Raw genomic sequence first — 19,346 nt, forward strand, 5'->3', positions numbered from 1 at the left:
CCTGGGATGCCATCACATTTCCAAGTACAGTGGCACTTTCTGCAGGTGACAGTCTGGATGCAGGAAGGGCATATGGCGACTGTTGTTTTCCACAGCAGAAGTTTCAGGCCCCAACTTCTGAATTCCTTTTTGTCTTTGGCCTACAACCATTTGTGGTACCCACACAAATAGTCCTAGAGAGTATGAAAATAAGGGAAAATCTAAGATCTTTTCAGAGAGTCTCTGCTTTTATTATTTTATTCCTTCTCCCCAACTTTATTCTGAAAATCAGAAGAATTCCATTTAAGTGCTTGTTAAAGCTACTTCACTGCATCCCCTAACATTTGAGTAGAGGGCATTAACAGAAAAGCTTAGATAAATTTTTGAGTCAGTAAACTATATTTTTCAGGCAGTGAAATATATTTTCCAATTAAAGCAGTGAAGGTGAGTGGGTTTAACTTGTTTCCTGGCTGACAACAGTCTAAACTGATTTTTTTCAATAGGATGATGAACAAAATACTTGGATGATATTGTGAGCAAACTAACATTTTTCATACTAGGCACATTTTTTATTAGTTTGGTTGAGTTACTGCTGTGTGTTTTGAGTGAATGAGCTGTTTCACTGCTTCTGACGGGAACATTCTCTGTGTCTCTGTTGCAGGAATTGCTTACCTGGGAGGCGTCTGCAGTGCCAAGAGAAAGTGTGTTCTTGCTGAAGACAATGGTCTCAATCTGGCATTTACAATTGCACATGAACTTGGGCACAAGTAAGAACTTGTCCTTCTGTTTCTTTCTTTACTTATGCTGCTGTAGCATACTTTTATTTAAAGCTGTACAAGTGCAATGACTAGTGTGGCATGTTTGTTTGGATTTCATAAATCTAGAAGATTGATAAATAACTTGATTTTTAGGAGGCTTATGTAAATATTCATTTCAGCACATATAAGTCCTTCTTTTTGATCTTCCCCTATTTTCCACTCTGTGTTTTGATTTTCAGTGGCACAAAGAGGCCTCATTCTCTTCAATGATTGATGGTAGCAGTTAGAGACAAATTTTACGTTAGTTTACACTGTAGAATAGGTCCACAAAGACTACATCAACTTCAAAAACTTTGAACTTGCTAAATTTTCTCTGAAGTTCAGGTGTCTGTGTCAAAGATTTTAATAGGAAAATACTTTGGTAATGGTTTCATCTCTGCATGCAAATTAATCTACTGTGGCTGAAACTGTAAAGATGAGTAGTTTTGAAATGCCCTTAAGCAGTATTATTTGATCAACAGAAAGAAATCATATAACTTGATTTATCAGCTCAATCACAGCTAGCTAGCACACTTTGAACACTGACTGGAAAAAAACAGGGAAGAATGTGATAGCTCCTTGTCAGACAGAAATTTGGAGAATGAGATTACTGGGTAGTTTCTGCAGGTGACTGAAGACTTTAAAGCTGCCTGTAAGTATCCCATGGTGAGGAGAATACAAAATTCACTGAAAGAGTCACCTGTGTGGCCTTAGTGCAGTTAATGAGTTAGCCCAAAGGTCAGCATCCACCTTCACCACTTTCCAAGCCTACTGTGCACTTACTCAGAACACTTAGGAGCTTTTTTCCGTTTCTGTTGACATCACTCTGCTTGCACCGTGTCACAGTTAGGCTGTGTAAGGTACAGAATTAGACCAGGAACACATATTTATGCACAGGCAAGGGCTGTGCCTATGGGATTTTCAAGTACTCCTTCCTTTAGCCTCTCCAGATGGCAGGTGGGAGATCCCACCATTGTTCCTGTAGGAAGAAGTTGTGCCTAAGTTTTGTCTGCACTGTTCTGGACTCCTACAGTTTATGTGTGTTGCATCTTCCTTTTCTCCAGTAACAAGTATCTGACAGCTAAGTCAGAGCCAATGTATCGTGTTCAGGTTCTGGCCAGTCTCATTCCATGACAAATAATTATTTTATGGCAATGTATTTCAAAGCTGCATGGGGGATATTTAGGTTAGTACCAAAAATGACAAAATGAAAATGAATCTCCTGTTCACCCTCCAGTGACACCAAAGGCAGCTCAGCCAAACCAAGGGTGGTTTCAGAAGAAACGAAGGACATTTGGTTTTGGTTTTATTTAAATTGCATGCCAAGATGTTAAACTGAGCCTAAACTTAATAACAAATTAACCTGTGGGTAGTGTTAAGGGAAATTCAGCACTCATCTTTGGATGGGCCAAGAGCAAGAGGGAAAAATACTTGAGCTGCAGAAAATCCAGCTGTGTAAAAAGAGTGAGACTGGCCTGCCCTGGTGTTTGCCAAGTTTCTCAGCAGAGCTGTCAAACTTCCTTCTAATAATGCCTTGCAAAAACTCCCCAGTGTAAACAGAGGATGTAATGCTTTTGGGTACAGCTCTCCATCCTTGCAGAAAACAGCAAACTCCATTTGCTTTTCTGAGTGCAATTTTGGTGGTAAGACTCTAATGTCCTTTCTCTTCTGGTTTCTCTTCCTCCATCTTGGGAAATTACTTCAAGAGGTAGGTATGAGGTGTCTAAAGGAGTTGATAGGGGTGGCCTGGGTTCAGTACCCTGGAGGATTTGGACAGTGATTGTGCTGTTGTGCAGAGAATCTTCTGCTTCAGGAGAGGCATAGATCCCATTGTGGGGAGAGATGGAGAGCTTAATGACAGTTGCAGGTGAAGAAGGACAAATGACAAAGAAGACTGCATTTTCTAACAGAGCTGCCTCAGGAGCTACTTTACTGAGAGAGGAGACTGGAGCAGGCTCAGGCAAGAGAGTACCTGAGTACTGGAGGGATGTGGAGGATCTGTAAGAGCCACCCAAGGGACCAAAGGTGTCTGGGTGTGGGGATTGTAGCTCTTTCTTAGCCAGGAAGGCTCCAACTGAAGAACCCAGCTGGGTTAGGTTAGAAGAGTTGCTGGCAAGATTCTTCTGCCACGAGTATTTTGGGAACATATTCCAGGTTAGCCCGTTTCACAAGTTGCCATTCCATATCACACATTGGAGCAAGCCCTCCAGCCCTTCTGCCCCTTCTTCCCTTGCTTAAGGCCAGACATAAGCATGCCTTCTGCCATGAGTATTTTGGGAACATGTTCCAGGTTAGCCTGTTTCACAAGCTGCCATTCCATTGGAGCAAGCCCTCCAGCCCTTCTGCCCCTTCTTCCCTTGCTTAAGGCCAGACATAAGCATGCAACTCCAGTGTGTCTCATCAGAGCAGAGGGGAAACGGTGCCATCTTTATCTCTCACCACCCAACCTGAGCATCAAAATCATCCCTCTGTACTGTCATCCACCAGTGGCCTAGTTCCTCATTTCAAAGTCTGGTCAATTTACTGGCACCCTTCTGGTCTTGAAGTCAGCAGGAGTCTTTTCATTGACCTTACTAGGTGTGAGGCCTCTCCTTATTCTTCTGGTGTTGAACTGCAGCAAGATGCTCTGAGCAGTCCTGTTTCAGCACGTCTTGTGCAAATAGAAGGATTCTTCACAGACTTTACCTACAAGCTTATGTTTTTTAAGTGAAATGTAAGGAAACCCATTGCAGAGAGGAAGACAAGGAAGCTGACATGAGGGCCAGGTTTGAAAATAAAACCCAAGGAAAACTGGGTGTAAGTTTCTCAATTAGGAAAATAATTAGGAAAAAAAAACCAAACAATCAAAACTTACATCAATATTGGCAAAAAGATGAATTTTGGAGAGCCATAATTATGAGCTTTATTGAAGACTGATTTCCTTGGGAGTTATTGCTTTAGGAGTTTAGGACTGCTTAGGAGTTATTGAGATTTATTGCTTCTTGCCCTAAGACTAACAAATGTCTGTGGAGATCACAAGCCCAGTTTGGCATTCACAGATAGTTTCTGATGTAGACTTTGGAAAAAGTGATTGGATTACTAATTGGTGTGTCAGATTCCTGATCTGCCCCTAATGTCATTTGGACTCACTGCAAAAAAACACTGTTACAGACAGCTGCACTGTGAAAACATGGAGACATCTTTAAACAGGTCCATTAGAGTGAGGCTTATAGGTTCCATAAAAGTTCATCTTCAGGTTTAACCCACTGAATTTTTGTTGCTTAATCATGGATTTTTATCTGCTGTATTTATATCTTCAAATCTGAAGTGATAATTTTGGTCCATGGAAACAAAGGGAGCATCCATTTGTATTTAAATACAATTTTTCCTACAGAGTCCAGGAGAAGAATTTTGCTGTGACAGAAAGATAGCAGGCAGGGTAGAGACAACTGAATATGTGATGAGGCTGCAAATCATAAACTTCTTACCCTGCAAGACAGGAGCCTCAGTAAGCCTTGTTCCTTCATTCAGCATGGTCAATAGTGGATGCCTTTTAAACCAACACACTTTAATGTAACCACGCTTGGCTGGTTTTTATCCAGGGATTGCTGGGTGGAGTCCTGCATTCTGACCTGCACAAAAGGGAAGACAGAGATCACAGTGGTCCCTGAAGTGTTAAAAAGTGCAAGTCCAAGGACTTCATATTATAAACAGCCCAGTATGCTGAACACTCCCTTACTCTCTTTCTCAGGCTTTCCTCAGACTAGCAGGGCAAGGGCATTAGTAAGAGCGTGAACATGTCCTGCTGTTGTCAGCAGGACCCTGAATGGTGCTTCCCTCCTCCTCCATGAACTGCACTAGTATGAAGCTGATCTCAGATTCATGCCCCAAAGACCACCCTGAACAGCTATGGCTTGTAGAAAAATAGTGCCATTTCCCCCTCCCCTGGTTTTCTTTTTGCCTACAGCAGTGACTTTGTTGCCATTTTCAAGTTGTTCTCCAAAGAAAAAGGCAAGTACTCTTTTCAAACAAAAGCTGGGATTCATCCTCATATCCCTTATCCCCTAAATGAAGCGGGTGGGCTGTAGCCAGTGGTTTTTCAGGACAACAATGCCAGCTTTGTTGCCATTCCTGTTTCTTTCAACAGCCTCAGCTTTCGTTGTGGGACGGGGGGCAGGCTTGGGTGAGGAGGGAAGATTCCCATTCATGAGCTAGCGGAACCTGGCACTGCCTAGCTGGTGAGAGAATAGCTGGAGGTGGTATGGCTGGAAGCCACGCCGTGTCAGATGCCCTTAAGAAAGTGAATCAAAATCAACTGACAATAAGCAAATGCAGTCTCTTGCCAACAGTCTGAAACCACATGGCCTCAAACTTCAAGCTGAAACAGATGAGGACAAAAATGAGTCCAAAGGTAAAAAGCCTGTAGCACACAAGCGAAACAGCTCTGGATTTGGAATCAGACAAGAGTTTAGAACTGGCAGGTTTCTGTCCACTATGATTGTTTTCTTTAGATGTTAAGTATTGATAGATACAACAGGGTTAAAATTACTTTAGGGTGCGTAATTATTTGCTGCGTAATTAAGTATGGCCTTTGATTTTTGTCTCAAGTAGTAGTGAAGGGAAAAGCACTCTCTGGATGTTCCCTTTCTGGCCTGATATTTATGCTAATAGACCTGTGAATAAACGTGCTCCCTGATGTGTCTACTGCAGCACCCAGCAGAGAGATTCTGTTATGCAAATAGTTGTAAGGCAGAATGTGAAAGTTTTACAGGCTGAAGAGGAATGTGTCTTGAGCAGATCCAAAAGGTAGAGAATAATGCCCTGTGAGAACTCACACCAGGTCAGCGTGGTGCAGGCATCCAAGCTTAATTCCTAAAAATCAAACAGGAAATTAACAGTCCCCCTTCCCCCTCACCCTGCAGTTTATAAAGATTTGGTCATAAGGCGTTTTAAAAATGAAGTGTTTCACAGGGAAGCTGAGGACCACCACAGTAAGGGGACACAGATCTGAGCAGTCAGGTAGTGCTGCAGAGCACACACTCTGCCCATGTAAAATTCTTTCATTTTTCTTAAGCAGCCTCGTTTGTGATTCCAGTCAGCTCAGTGCCAGCAGCAGTGGAGCCAGCTCGCCAAATCCCGGTGCTGCTGCGAGGGGAGCCCTTCTGGAAATGGCAGAAAAATGAAGGGACCTTTGCGACAAATTCTCTTGTTTTATCCTAAGATTATAGGATTTAGGTGCAGGATGTGGGAGCTGAAAGAAGACAACCACCCTTTCTGTCTTTTCTAGAGCAGCTCACCCCAGCCTAGCCTGGAACACACATCTCTACTGATGCAGGCAGCAGACTGCAGGTTCTATCCTGCCTGACTTTAAACATGAACAGTATTTTTCCAAAAAAGCTCCCATCTAAGCTTCTTCTTCTGCTCTGTGTTGCTCTTTTGACCATCTGCATTGTAATGCTGGCACATGCAAGCATTTCTTCATGGCATTTGTGAAGAGCTGGTTTTTAGAAGTGTGAGGAAAGCATCCAGTGGGATCCTTGCGTGTCACGGTGCTGACAGCGAGATCAGTTGCAGAAAAGAAGGCAGACCTTGCAGCTGCTCTTTGAAGTGTGGCAGAGGCAGGAGTTAGTCCCACATTTATCAGGCGAGTTCTGCCTGACCTGAATTTCTGTGGAATGTTTTTCTTCCTTGCTATTGCAAAAGTACACCAATTAATTGCCAGGAAGCAATCTGTCCCCAGATTACTTCTTACCTCCCAAAAGGCATTAAAACCAACATTACTGAAGTTGCAGATTCAAACATATGGAAGCACCAAAGTCTCAGTTTCAGGGTTATCTGGACAACTTCAGTTTAACTCTAGTCCCTCTGTCCAGCAAATGAGGCCAATCTTGTATGCATAGGGTAATATTTCAGCGTGTAGTTAAAGACTGGCTTAACACGTGCCCACAGGCATCTTACTCACTTCTGTGCTTGAATGTTTTACCAGAGAAAGACCTGGCAAAGAGGTGCCCATCTTGTGGGCAGTATCCACTTATATGGAGGCTCAGGGTGCAGCCTGTGGCTGACAGGATCGGTCTTGTGACTGCATAAACCCCTCCAATGGCACTGCTGGCAGGCTGGATGGAGATTCTGTCTTGTGGTGGAGAGCTGTGGTGCAGTTCCCTCTGTGCCTTTGTAAAACCGTGTGTGGCTGTTTTGACCATGATTCAAAAGCCAATGTGTGTTGGAAATCCCATGTCTGCATTAGCAGGGGTTGAAAATCAAGGTCAGTTGGATCCCAAGGAGGGCTGGATCCAGGGGGAAGCCCATGCAAGCTTTACTTGAGCACACTCAGGTACTAGTCACTCTGTTACTGCACCGAGACTTCCTGAGCAGCAGTTTGATTCAGGCAGCTACTGCCCCAGCTTTATTCCTCTAGTGCCAGCACTCTCCATTTGCTCTCTCACAGGAGTACATTGCTGTTCCAGTATATTACAGTCTCAGGATTACTGGGAGTGACTGACTGCTGTGTAGACATACCCTGAGGCTGGCCAAAAGTGCTGGCAAGAGTCCGTACCCACCCTGGAGTTGCTAATTTTATTTTCTGCCATTTGTGTTGTAAATCTGTTGTGGAATGTCTCTCTCTGTTCCCAGGCTCCCTTTTCTTGTTCCCCTCCTCCCAGGTTTCATTCTTCTTCGACAGATAATTGCAAGCACATTTTCACTGCTAAGTTGCCCTTCTCTGTACAGCTCCAAAAGGACATAATAGAGCAGTGCTGATTTCATCATATATATTTGTACATCAGAATCAGTGTGACCTAGGCAAAGGAATCATTTAATAATGTATTCTGGTTTTGAGAGAGAACTGGGTATAGCCTAAAGTCTCAGGAGTTGCTTCTTCCACTTTTGGTAACACACTGAGAGGTCTGTTTTAGACCAAAACAAAATTATTATGTACCTTAGTAGCTTGGTGTTAATAGCTGGATAATAGCTTTCTGAAAACAGTGTCCTAAGTTAGTCAAAAGGAAGCAGAGATCAAAGACAGATACAGATCTAAGCATATGTAAACAAATTTAAAAAATCACTGGAGTCTTCTGCAAGAACCACCACGGATGGCTTGACCTGAGGAAGAGGTAGTGGGGGAGCACCACTAACAGCAGATGTGTTTGCCCAACGTAACACAGTACATGATACCTGAGTAAGTTAATTTGACTCCTAGAAGTGGACTGTCCCTGGTGTGTTGCCCTTGTCTGGGCAGGCTGGTTTTGCAATGATGGTAGGATATCCCACAGAGAAAAATCACATCAAGAAAATTACATACAGAAATCACATAGAGAAAAAAAGAAGATGAGCAAGGAGTAATGGAGAGGTTCGAGTAGCATGTGCTGGGCTCTGGATAATAGGTCTGGGTTTGGGTGGGGTTTGTTTTTTTAGTTTTGCAGTAAACCTGCAAGATATTTACAGGTGAGGTTACTGAACCTGCTAACCCTGGCATTCTGGTGGATACCTTCCCTCTACCATGTGTATCCTTTTTCACCCATGTAGCTTCCAAGTTTGATAGTTTATTTACAGGATTGGAATGTAACCACGTTGGAACTGGGCGTGGGAATGTCCACCTCCCATTGCTTTCTGGACTCTTGTGGGAAGCATTAGTGTGGTTCTGGGCAAGGGTTTCTATGGTTTTACTCCATGCTTTGTGAAAGATGTCTGTGTAATCCCTAGTGAAGCAACATTCTCTTGCAGTCCCTCTAATTTCTTTGTTTTTGAGCATCTTGTACAGCTTTACTTAACATAATAGAACTGCACCAACGAGGCAAGCAGCAGTTGTTTAGAAACTCCCAGACAACACAATTTTTGCTTAATCAATAGCTGTGTGGCTTTGCCAGCTATGTCTTTCCTTTTGAAGGCTTATTCAGCTGAGTAAGCCAAGGCCATGTTAAATAGCTGGGCCATAATGATTTGGCAAATCTTGCCTATGCTTCCTGCTACAAGGGTTCTGGTTTCATACTTTGTTGGCTTTGCTGGCAACAGCCTTGTGCACCCAGTGACCCAGAACACAGGGACAGCACAAGTCCCTATTGTGCAACCTCTACAGTACACACCAGCACAGGAAATATTAGGTTTGCAAGTGCTGTTTACTAAATAATCATTTGTTTTTATACAAGAGCAGCAATCTAGCTGAAATACTTATTTTTCCACTAGCAGTTGGGTTCCAATAGCCTGTAACCCATGCTGTCTGCCTGGCCTGCTGAGTTCAGCAGTTTCCAGGTGAAAATGACTGCAGAGCTGGGGAAGGTGATAAATCCCAGACTGCCACTTAGAAAAGCCTTCGGGAGTAACTCAGCAGCAGCAATGCCAGGGGAAATGGTGTTGCCTTGAAAAATGTGGTTCCCTTGACTGCTACGTCAGTGGAAGGCTGCGCTGTAGTGGAACAAGGTTGGTTGCCTCTTGGCCAACAGCAGTGGTGGGGAATAAAATTCTGCAAAAAGAGTTTACTAGACAAAATAAACAGGCCTTCTGTGTTCTCAGTGATCCCTTTCCTTTTGCAAAATCCTCCCTACTTCAGATGCTGGGCCTCTTTCCATTGCTGGGTGCAACCCAACAAGGGGTTTTGTCATTAATGTCTTTACTTGAACCCCAGTTGCAAAAAAATTTCCACATTTTTCTCAGTTTTCTGCTTTTTGTTCTCATTTCTCTTCCCCTTTGGGAAGGGAGAGGGTTGACAGAGAGCATCTGTCATTCATCTAGTGGCCAGCCCAGCTCTAAACCTTGACACTTCTGTTTAGGTAAAACAAATCAAAGCAAAAGGAGTCTGATCATAATAGTTTGCTCTCACTTGCTTGGCAAGTTTCCTTCCTGCTGGGCTCTAATTAACTTAAGGTGTTAAGCCTTAAAAATGAGCATTTTTTACTATGCTGTCTTTCTCTGCTCCAGAGGCCACTGAGACACTCAAATCTTACCCACATATGGGACAGTTTGACCTTTCAGAAATTTCTGATGTCCACCCTCTAGTAGCTGCCTGTCATCTGCCAGTGAGAGTCCAAAGCCCCCCAGTCTCTTCCACCTGCTACCAGCTGGGCTCCTTCCTACCACCCTGCTGCTTGTGGGCATCACACTGGATGAAGCTAATGAAGTGGCAGGTTTCTAATCTAGCATTTTAAACAGTCATTTTAATTGTACACATTAAAACTAGACAGGATAAAGAAACACCCCCTGGAAACAGTTTGCTTCTTAGTTTAGGTAGTCTTAGAAAAAATATCTTTCCTTCAAAGGAAGAGCAAAGCTTTCTTTCTCCCTCTGGAAGACACAACTGCTAGCACCTTTCAGCGGGGCAGTTCTCTCCTGTCTAGTGCCTCCTTTGTCTCAAGTAAAGCTTCGTGCTATGTAACATGGCATGGATTTAGCCCAACAGGGCAAAACTCCTTCTTAGTATCCATCATGAGCCACCATGATGATTAATGGTCAATTTTTAATAAAAATGCAGGTTGCCTGGGTTTAATAGCTTCAAAGTAATGTAGGAAAGTGGATTTTGCTACGGGAGCAGTGTAATAATTAATGACTTTGGCTTCTGCTTTTCTCCTTGTGTGCACAAGCATCAACTGCCATCTACTCATTTTAAGTGCCATCCTCTCTCCTGAGTATATTTTTTACCTCTTTCTCCATTATTTCACTCTGTTATTGACACTTCTTCAATATTAATCCAGATACGCTCCTGAGTCTTCTCTCCATTCAAAGGAAAAAGAATCTTGTTTGTTTAGAAAAACGTATTTGTATTTTGTTTGTACCTCAAGGACTACAACACATACTGGCAGCTCATTCTGAAATTGTTCTGCTGTTAAAGTAACTGTACCAGGTTTGCCAAATGCAGGCAGCACCTCTGAGTCCAGTGACCAGAATCACATGAGAGTAACTCCTACACGGTCTCCAGGAAGCTGTCATCAGTTCAGTGACATGCACGCTGCACCTCTTATCAACTAAAGACCCTCTAAAGAGATATCTCCTTATGAAGATAACAGACTTTTCTGTTTCTCTGTAATTTGTCTTCACATCAACGTGTTAGAGCCAACATTATTCAAAGCAAGAGTATCCCTTTCCAAGTTGCTTTTTACTTTCTTCATGTGACATTCTTAGAGAACATGAAAGCAAACTTGGCTTCGTTAGCCTTGAGGTTTGTAGGAACCAGGCACGCCCACTACCCAAAGAATTCCACTTCAGTATTGGTCTGAACATATCATTTCCAAATTGCTTTGATACCAAGCCATAATTTGCAGCATTCCTGTTTGATATCAAGTCTCTCCCTGGTGATCGAATGAGTGAGACTAAGTGAGATAGCGTGCTGAGCTTTTAAAATCATTTAAGAACAGCCAAGGCCAGATGGTTCTGGGATTATGAATTATTTTCCCAGCTGCACCATTATGAAAAATCCCAAGAGTTTAGGGAGCTGGTACATAGGAGGAGCATTGCAGGAAACAAATTTTCCATAAGGATGGGGAGCACTCCTTAGTGCTGGGAGTGGCTGTGACAAGGATACCCCTGGAAAGGCCCTGTCCTTATAGCAAAAGTCTTCAGATGAACTGCTGCAGGCTGATCCCTTGCTAGATGATAGCTGCAGCTAATAGAATTGCACCATGCATCTCCTGTACAACTTTTCTTCTACACAGGGTTGGGTTCTTTTCCACATTCTTGTAATCAAAAGTGAACATAGAAGTTTGTTATCATCCACTTACTGTCACTTGTCCTCTTGGTGAATCAGTGCAAGATGGTCACAATGGACAGGTTTCCTCTTTCTTGAATCTGCAAGCCCACGGTGACTGGCAATGTAGACCAAGAAAGAAGAATAAAAGAGAGAGGCTGAAACTTAATTCTGTCTGTGGAAAGGACTTCTGCTGCTCTGGGAACCATAAAGCACATATCCACTGGCTTGTCTGGGGACTTCAGAAGACTTGATGCTGGTAGAATTATATAATTATATTAGAGTAACTTCACACCTCTTTGTCTTTTGATGTTGGCCATCTCCTGTTTCCCACCTCCAGGAATGGAGAATTCATCTCCCAGTGTGGGGAAGGCAGCCAGCATTCCTGACTCCTACAGAGCATTCCCCAGGCTGCTCCGCTTCCTCCGGCGCCCAGCAGTGGGTGGCTTCCTGGTGGGGTGGAGTGGGGGACAGTTGTGGTTACTTGTGTTGCACATATTTGGCAAAAATACTTCACCATCTCTCCCTTCTACTTGCATTTCTTTTAAGGGTGTCTCACATTCTGTCTCTTCATTCAGGTTTGACCCTCAGTCATTAGTGTAGTTGACTGGAGGCTTTCACTGGTTTCACAGGAGTTCTGAAAAGTGGTTGCCTGCAGGAGCTTCCCCTGAGGTCGCTGGTGCTTTGAGTGATGGACCCATCGGCTGTTCTTACTGAGCTTTTGTCTCTCTTCCCTGGTGGGTGGGAAATCCCACCCAGCTATCCCAGGGTTTTTCTTTTTTTCCACCCTACAATTTATATTCCCTTTTCATCTTCAGAGGAAATGCTTGTCACATTTTCTGAGGTCTCATTCTCACTCACTTCAGGCAGTGCTGAAAGCAAACAGCTTGTTACCCTTCAGCATGTTACTTGGGTGATGCACCAGGGTGCTTTCTGCATATGAGGAGCTACAGATGGAGCACAGCAGCCTCTGCTCACCAAAGAGAGAAATGAGCAGTCGTCTTCTGCCCACCACTGTTTCATTCATAGTCACTGTGATCCTTCTTGCAGCAGTTCCCTGCTTTCTGAAGCCAGACTGGAGCAAGTAAAAAGTAAGAGAACATTTTTATTTTTTTTTTTTATGTCAAAGAAGTGGGTTAAATCTTTTGGAAGGCAAGGAAGCAGCTTAGTGCATACATTTCTATGAGGTTGTTACCCTTTGTCCCTCAGATAACTTTATTCTTGCTCCTGGGACACAGCTCAGCTGTGATCATAAGTAGACAATGTCTTTTCATTGATAGCTTGAGAAAAATGATTCCCAGAAAAGAGCCACGGACACATGTTTTCCAGGGAGTGTTTTTTGATATACCTGTGTTCACCTCCTCAGCAGGGGTTAGGCTGTTAAAGCAACCCCTGACTCCTAGTGATGCTGTTGTTGCCTCTGTGTGTTGTTGGCATGTATCAAAGCATGTGAAATGGTTTAGAAATGCTGAGCATCTGGCTGGATGACTGTCGTGGAGATGGGGTAGTATTCTAGGGATGTGAAGGGACCAGGAATCTACATGCTGAGTGATGTTAAGGCCCATAGGCAAAACCAGCAAGGCTGGAATGGAAGCTGTTGTGTGCTCTGATCAACATGAAAGATGGTGAAATTGTTACTGTAAGCGTGAGTGTGCTGAGCCCCTGATCCTGTCGGGAGGCTGTGAGGGCTGAGAAGGAGCATTTTTACCCCTGGGCAGTCCTTCCCCCGTGATGCCAGGCAGTGGTCATACGATTGGATTCACTGCCTGGGACTTTCCCACATCTCAGGTGAGTCCCTGCTGGGTCAGCATGATCAGACTGGACCACTGTGGCCACTTTTGAGTCCTTATGCAGTCAGGGAGTGGGCCGATACATCCATTACACACTCAGCACTAGTAGCTGAGAGTTGCACCTTACCTTGCATCTTTAAAAGTCTTATTGCAGAGAGGCAGGATTCTAAAGAGGGCAGGACCCCACCTGTACTGGGAGAGCTGGTGCTGAATGGTTTACTCTTAATCACAGTCCTTTCTAAGCCTGGATGTATACTGCTGGAGCAGCTGGTTGACAGCTCCCATGTTTAAAGAACTGTGTTAGAGACTATGTGGGACTTAAAAAAGAGTGAGCATTGAGGTCAAAAAGAAGGGTGTTTTCCTGTGGTGATGCTCCCTCTTCAGTGTGCAGTTTCTGCCAAGTTTGTTTGTACATATATTGATCAATTTCAGCTCTTTCAAGGTCTTGGTATTTGGTGGAGCACTCCTTTTTTTCTGCAGCCTCAGAACCTGCTGATTCTTACCAGAAACATTGTGAAGCTTTTTCAGGAAAAAGTTGCTGTGCTGGGACCATATCCTACAAAGCAGATGCAGTGGAGGCAGGCCATTGGAATGGTAAATGTTCAGTTGCATCACAACTGGATTTCTTCACCTTACCAAACGTCTTGGAATTCATGAGGCAATGCCTGCCCTGCTGTGAATCAGCCCCTCTGCAAGAGAGACAAGGATTCGAGAGAGAATCACAGGAGCAAGTGTCAGCTGGAGGAAGTAATCAATAGTGTGAGCTCCTGACATTGTTGCTGGGGGGAAGGTCATGAGGTGATTCACCCTGTTCTTCATGGCCTTGGTGTAACTTCACTCAAACTGTATAAAAGGACTGTGGTTGATGTTAGTAGGCTTTGTCCAGCTCTGTTACAGGTATCCAGGACCATGTGGGCAGGAGCTTTTAGATGGGATGTTTGAGTGAGTAAAAGCCACACTGCCTCTTTCTCCTGTGTCTTTTGTGCTATCTGTCGCTTGTGGCACAAGCTCTTACTTGCTGCCTTCCAGATTCCATGGCAAAAGAACTAACTCTTTAAATGAAATCTGTATCATGAAGGGCTGGATCTGTCACACAGCTGAATAAACCACAGCTTTCCACGCTGTTATTCACCATAGGCGTTCGTGTGTTCTCACTCGCTGTTGTTGGCTTCTTGGCTGTTTGATGAGTAGATAACCATATAAAATATCTGGTTACTACATTATTGCAGAATGACATAAACTGGGTTATGAAAGCAAGAGCTCAGTAGTTATGGCTCCCTTAAAATGTTGTCTCTGCTGATTAAAAAAAGCCAACATATCTCAGCACCCATCCTGAACATCCCTTTTCCAGATAATGTTATGTACCACCTTTGATTACTTCAGATGCTTTAAGTAGAGTCATCTCCCTCTCTTCATCACAGCTTCCCAAAGCACCTCCTGACAGCTTCTGAAATAGTCGAGTTATGGCTAAGGACTGTTTACATGTTTAAAAGCACAAGGTGAAAAAGCCTGTTTCCCATTAGCCACCAGCCCCAGTGACCGTTGTTTATGTAAGAAGGTTACACAAGCTCTCTCATTGCCTCCTCCCCAGCTCAGCTCACTTCAGCATTTCCCAAGCATTTGTTAGCCAAGCCTCACGTGGACTCCCTTCTGACCCCTCTGGCTGTCCCTTCAGTTGCTTTGCAAATGCATCACCTTCCTAGGTCACTCTCCTAAACTTGCAGTCCTCATTTTGCACTGCAACTCCTATTATAGTCCCAGCTCTAATGAGCAGCCCTGTTTCACTTCTGCCTCTGTTATGCTTTTATTCTCAACTGGTTGGAAACCTCATAACTTGCAAGATATCAGCATTTTATATTGAAATGTTAAACATGTTGAACCAGTTCAAAGTAGGCATCTTTCCAGTGATGCAGCTTCAATTTCAAACATTAATAAAAATTCCTGACACTGAGCTCGATTTGGGACTGGACGGCTCGCGGGGTTGATTATGTGATATACTATCTCCCACTCCTAGCTTGCTGGTTCAAATCCAGCCCAAGTCAGTAGCTGCTGAGAACTGTTGACATATGTAGTGACCTCTATTGATTTGAGTTTAATGGCCATGTTTAATGTTCTCATCTGTCAGCCACACACCCTCTATAACCTCCTCCCATACCAGCATCTTCCTTTGTGGTTGGGGTTGGATGGACTCTAGAGACAGGACTCCCTTCTCAACATTCATGGAGACCCAACAGGAAGAGGGAATGGGGGAGGAATTTTGTCTTTCAGTTGTGTTCTTCATATGGATAAATGGATGGCATTTGTGCCTACAGTACGTTTAAATAGTGGGCTCTCCATGGGGCACTGTTGTCCTGCCCACTGAAATGCCAGAGTGGATAAATTACAGCTCCCCTTCTCCCTTCCTGCTCATGCTGTGTGAGGGTGTTGTCCAGGCTGTCCTCCCTTTGCATTTATATTTCTCCAGTGGGGTTTAGGAGGAAATCTTGTGCTTAATCCTGGGTCTGCAGTTAATGCTAGATTACATCTGGGTGAGTCATGGCAAGCTGGGTCACAGGGAGTGACTTCTATGCTCTCGTGAGGAGGTCAGTAGTGACCTACCCTGCTGTGGTGTGCAAATGCTGATACTGCAAATAGCTCTTAGGAAGTCACCGTGGTCTGGCCAAAACAGCCTTTTGGAGAACATTGGTGGGCTAAGGCATCCCTTATAAACACAAGTAGAGGAAACCTGATTTCCAGCAGACAGTCAGCTGTTTGTGAGGTGGTTCTTCAGGAAGAGAAAGGCTGTCCCTTGGATTTGTTTGTGTGCAGAATTGAGACCCGACCACTGTCCTCACTTCTTTCTTGGTAACTGGGTGGCCTCGCTGTCCTGTGGAGAAATGGTGACTTTGAGGTCAGTGCCAGTTTTGTGGAGAGAATCCATCGTGTGCCATGCAGAAGTTTAACAAGCAGCCGGGGTGACAGCCAGGTCACCTTGGGTAGTCTTGCTAGTCCTGAGTGGCACTTCTTTAAAAGTGAACAAGCATTTGACTCGTCCTGAATTATTTGCAGGCAGATTGAATGGTTTGGCTTTCACAGGGTGGCTACAGAGCTCTTATTAATAGCCAGCTGAAGTGTTTGTCTGAAACAGAGGGACTGTAGAAGCTCACAGCGTTTCCACTTCTGGGTGTGGAGTTTTTATTTTGTTTCCCTTCTTCATAACTTTTTCTTTCACATGCTACCCTCTTTCTGCCTTTTTCTGAAGAAAAGCTCTTCTTTTACTGCTGATGGTATTTTCTATCAAGCTTGCCTCTTGTCCATACTTCATAATCTCTTCCCAACAGAGTGGGAGTGTAGGATAGTAATCCTGGGGAATTCTCAAGTGGTCTATTCCCAGCCACAAAGTTGCAGCTGTTGAAAAAATTTGAAGCATCTCCTAAATCAGTTTCCCCCAGCCCCTGACGTTATCCTTTAACTGGGATTTGGGGCTTTTAATAGGAAACCTATCAAGGGTTGTAGTGGTTCTGATGAAGGTTTGTATACATGACCTTAAGAACTTGGAGGTGCAACACACAGTGCATTGAAGGCAGCAGGAGGCTTTCCACAGGCTTTGGTGCCCTTTGGCTCAGGCTTTGAAAGAATAACAGGAAACACTGGAAAACGCACCAAGAGTAAACAGAGCAGTTTAGTTACATTAACTGTCTAGAGGAGAAGCTCCACTAATGACTGAAACCAGCAAAGCAAGTGCATTTCTCTGGCTTTGCTGGGGGAAAACAAACAGCTCTTCACTGCATTTAGCTAAGAAGGGTTACACAAGAAATTGGCCGACTCAGGCCCAGAGTGTAATTCTGGCATCCTGACCCAGTTCTGATTGCTGTGTAGCCTCTGACAGAGGATAGTGTCCTGGAAAGGAGCAGAGGCTTCAGGGAAGCCAGGGCTTTGAGAAGACTGCATGCTATTTTTTATTCATAGCAATGGAAATGTAAAGTCTCGTTCTACAAAAAAAGAGCATCAAAGAGATCTGTTGTTGCTGCCTCCCTGTGACTCCTGATAAAATTTGCCTTGCTGTGATTATATTAACGATCAGAACTCAAACTGGTCAGTCAGCTTGTTTCTGGATTCACGTGTGATGAGCAACAATAAACATGCTGCAGGACTCCTTTGGTGAGGCTGCAGGACTCCTTTGGTGAGGCCTCAGTGTCTTTGCCTGATAACCACTGTGTTGTTTGCATTAGAAAAGAAGCTGGAGTGTGAAACCAGAGTCCCATTGTGCTTACTCTGAATAAAGACAGAATGAAAGAGCAGACAGCCTGAGCTGTTCTTGCTTGGGTTGTGGGATCTCATTGTCTTCAGGAGAAGGTGATGATCCAAAGGCTGAAATTTCCCCTGTGCTTAGAATGGAGCTACTGACTGGTGGTCACAGCACAAAGGGAAATCCAGTCCGGCCCATTGGTGCCTTTGCAGTGTGCAGGATAACCTGCAGCATGTGGTGGTTGCTGCTGGTCAAATGGACAGTTATGGCTGGGAGAGCACAGAGGGCAGTGGCTTTGCAGGGCAAGGCAGTGCCACCTTGTCATTCCTACTCCTCTAAGAGCCGGCTCCTTTTCCAAGGTCTGCTCATGTAAGAGTAGAACTCCCTCCCAAGGCAGAATATTTCAAGAGACTGATCATCTGCCTCTAATTCCATGTGAACTTCTGAATAGCAGGTAAGATTAGATAGTCACAAAGAAAATGTCAAGTATTGAAGCAGCTCTTGGGCTGCTGTTTAGCACAAACACATAACGCTCTGTCCAATTCATTTCTGTTAAAAGGAGTGGGACCATTCATTAATGAAAGGAATCAGCATGGCATTACATTTACTATGTGTTTAGGAAAAACTGATCCCTTTGATGTAGCTGAAGACCCTTAAACTTCAGAAAAGAATGTGTTAGCATGCTAGGGTATGCCTTAGTCCTGCAGGTCATTTAATCCCTTCCTCAAGCAAGTCATTGTAAGGTAAAGTAGATGCTGGGAAACGTTCTGCACTGCCAATTAAAACAGGCTCCAAAGGTGTTGCTGGTTTCATCCTACCAGAAACTCATCACACTGAGGCCAGTAGAGGTTGCCTATGTACCTTGAGGCCATATCCCAAGCTAATATAAACTGATGCAGTTCCTTTTACCTTATACCAATATAAAGGTATAATAGCTCAGGGTCAGTTCCCTTATGCTTATGACTCTTTAAAGAATTTCTCTTAAGAAATCAGGAATAATTCAGAAAAGTGTTGATTTCCATACATGTAAGAATTGAAAAAATTTCAGAAGACTGTAAATAACTCTGAGGTGTGAGTTCTGATTCAGTCTTTGTAGAGAATGTGTTCTGCCTGCTTCAAACACCCCTGCAAAATCAAAGCTGAGTAATGAATGTTAGCCTCAGCAATTCATGAGGTCAGGTTTGAAAAAAAGTTAAGGACAGGAATGTACTAATTAGTAACCGTTTGTTTGCCAACAAAAAAAAATCCCACTTTCAACAAATCTAGCAAAGAATACATGAAGTTAATCAGAAAGCTAAGGCATTTCTTAATTAACAGCTCCAGACCAAACACTAGGCTTTTGTGGAAGAGATAAAATCAGGGAGACTAAAACACTGGGGAAGTCAGGAAGATGGTTTGTTTTCACCCTTTTCAAGTGGAACAGCTGAGGTGCCAACCAGGAGGCCGCTCAGGAAGCTGCCAGAATGGGAAAGCTGCCAAGTCCTATCCCACAGAAGCCCTGAGACTAGAATCCTGAAGGACCCAACTTTGTTGGACCCACATTGTGGCGGTCACAAGGCAGACAAGCTGCAAGAAACCTTGGAAACCTGCCTTGTTTCCATTAGAAAAGTTAACACAGTTGCTACATGCCCACAAGCCTTCTAAACTGGCACTTTTGGGCAAACTTTCCTCTGGAAGATTTCCAGCAAGCTTCATGGTACTTGCCTCTTCCTTTCCTGACTTTTAGGAGTATGAATTTTAGATGGGCTTGCTTGCATTGGAGAAATGCTGCTGGAACTTTCTTCCTAGCATGTGAAGACTTTTCTCTGTGTACAGAAACAACATGGGTAAAATATTTGGAGTGAAATCTAGGCTCCATTAAAGTCAGTGGCAAAACTCCTGTTTGATTCAGTGCAGCAGGA

The 19,346-nt window shown here is 43.9% G+C and overlaps 1 protein-coding gene across 1 annotated transcript in view; it reads left to right on the forward strand.

Annotated features, from left to right (window-relative positions):
- Window positions 1-588: 588 nt before the first annotated feature.
- ADAMTS17 (ADAM metallopeptidase with thrombospondin type 1 motif, 17) overlaps window positions 589-19,346 on the forward strand; it is a 110,230-nt gene continuing 91,472 nt past the window's right edge. The window contains exon 1 of the mRNA XM_008948008.1: window positions 589-746. Within this exon, the coding sequence (XP_008946256.1) occupies window positions 589-746 (158 nt within the window). The remainder of the gene's footprint in view (window positions 747-19,346) is intronic.

This window comes from Merops nubicus, unplaced genomic scaffold (assembly GCF_000691845.1).
Source record: "Merops nubicus isolate BGI_N331 unplaced genomic scaffold, ASM69184v1 scaffold1779, whole genome shotgun sequence".
Taxonomy (NCBI): Eukaryota; Metazoa; Chordata; class Aves; order Coraciiformes; family Meropidae; genus Merops; species Merops nubicus.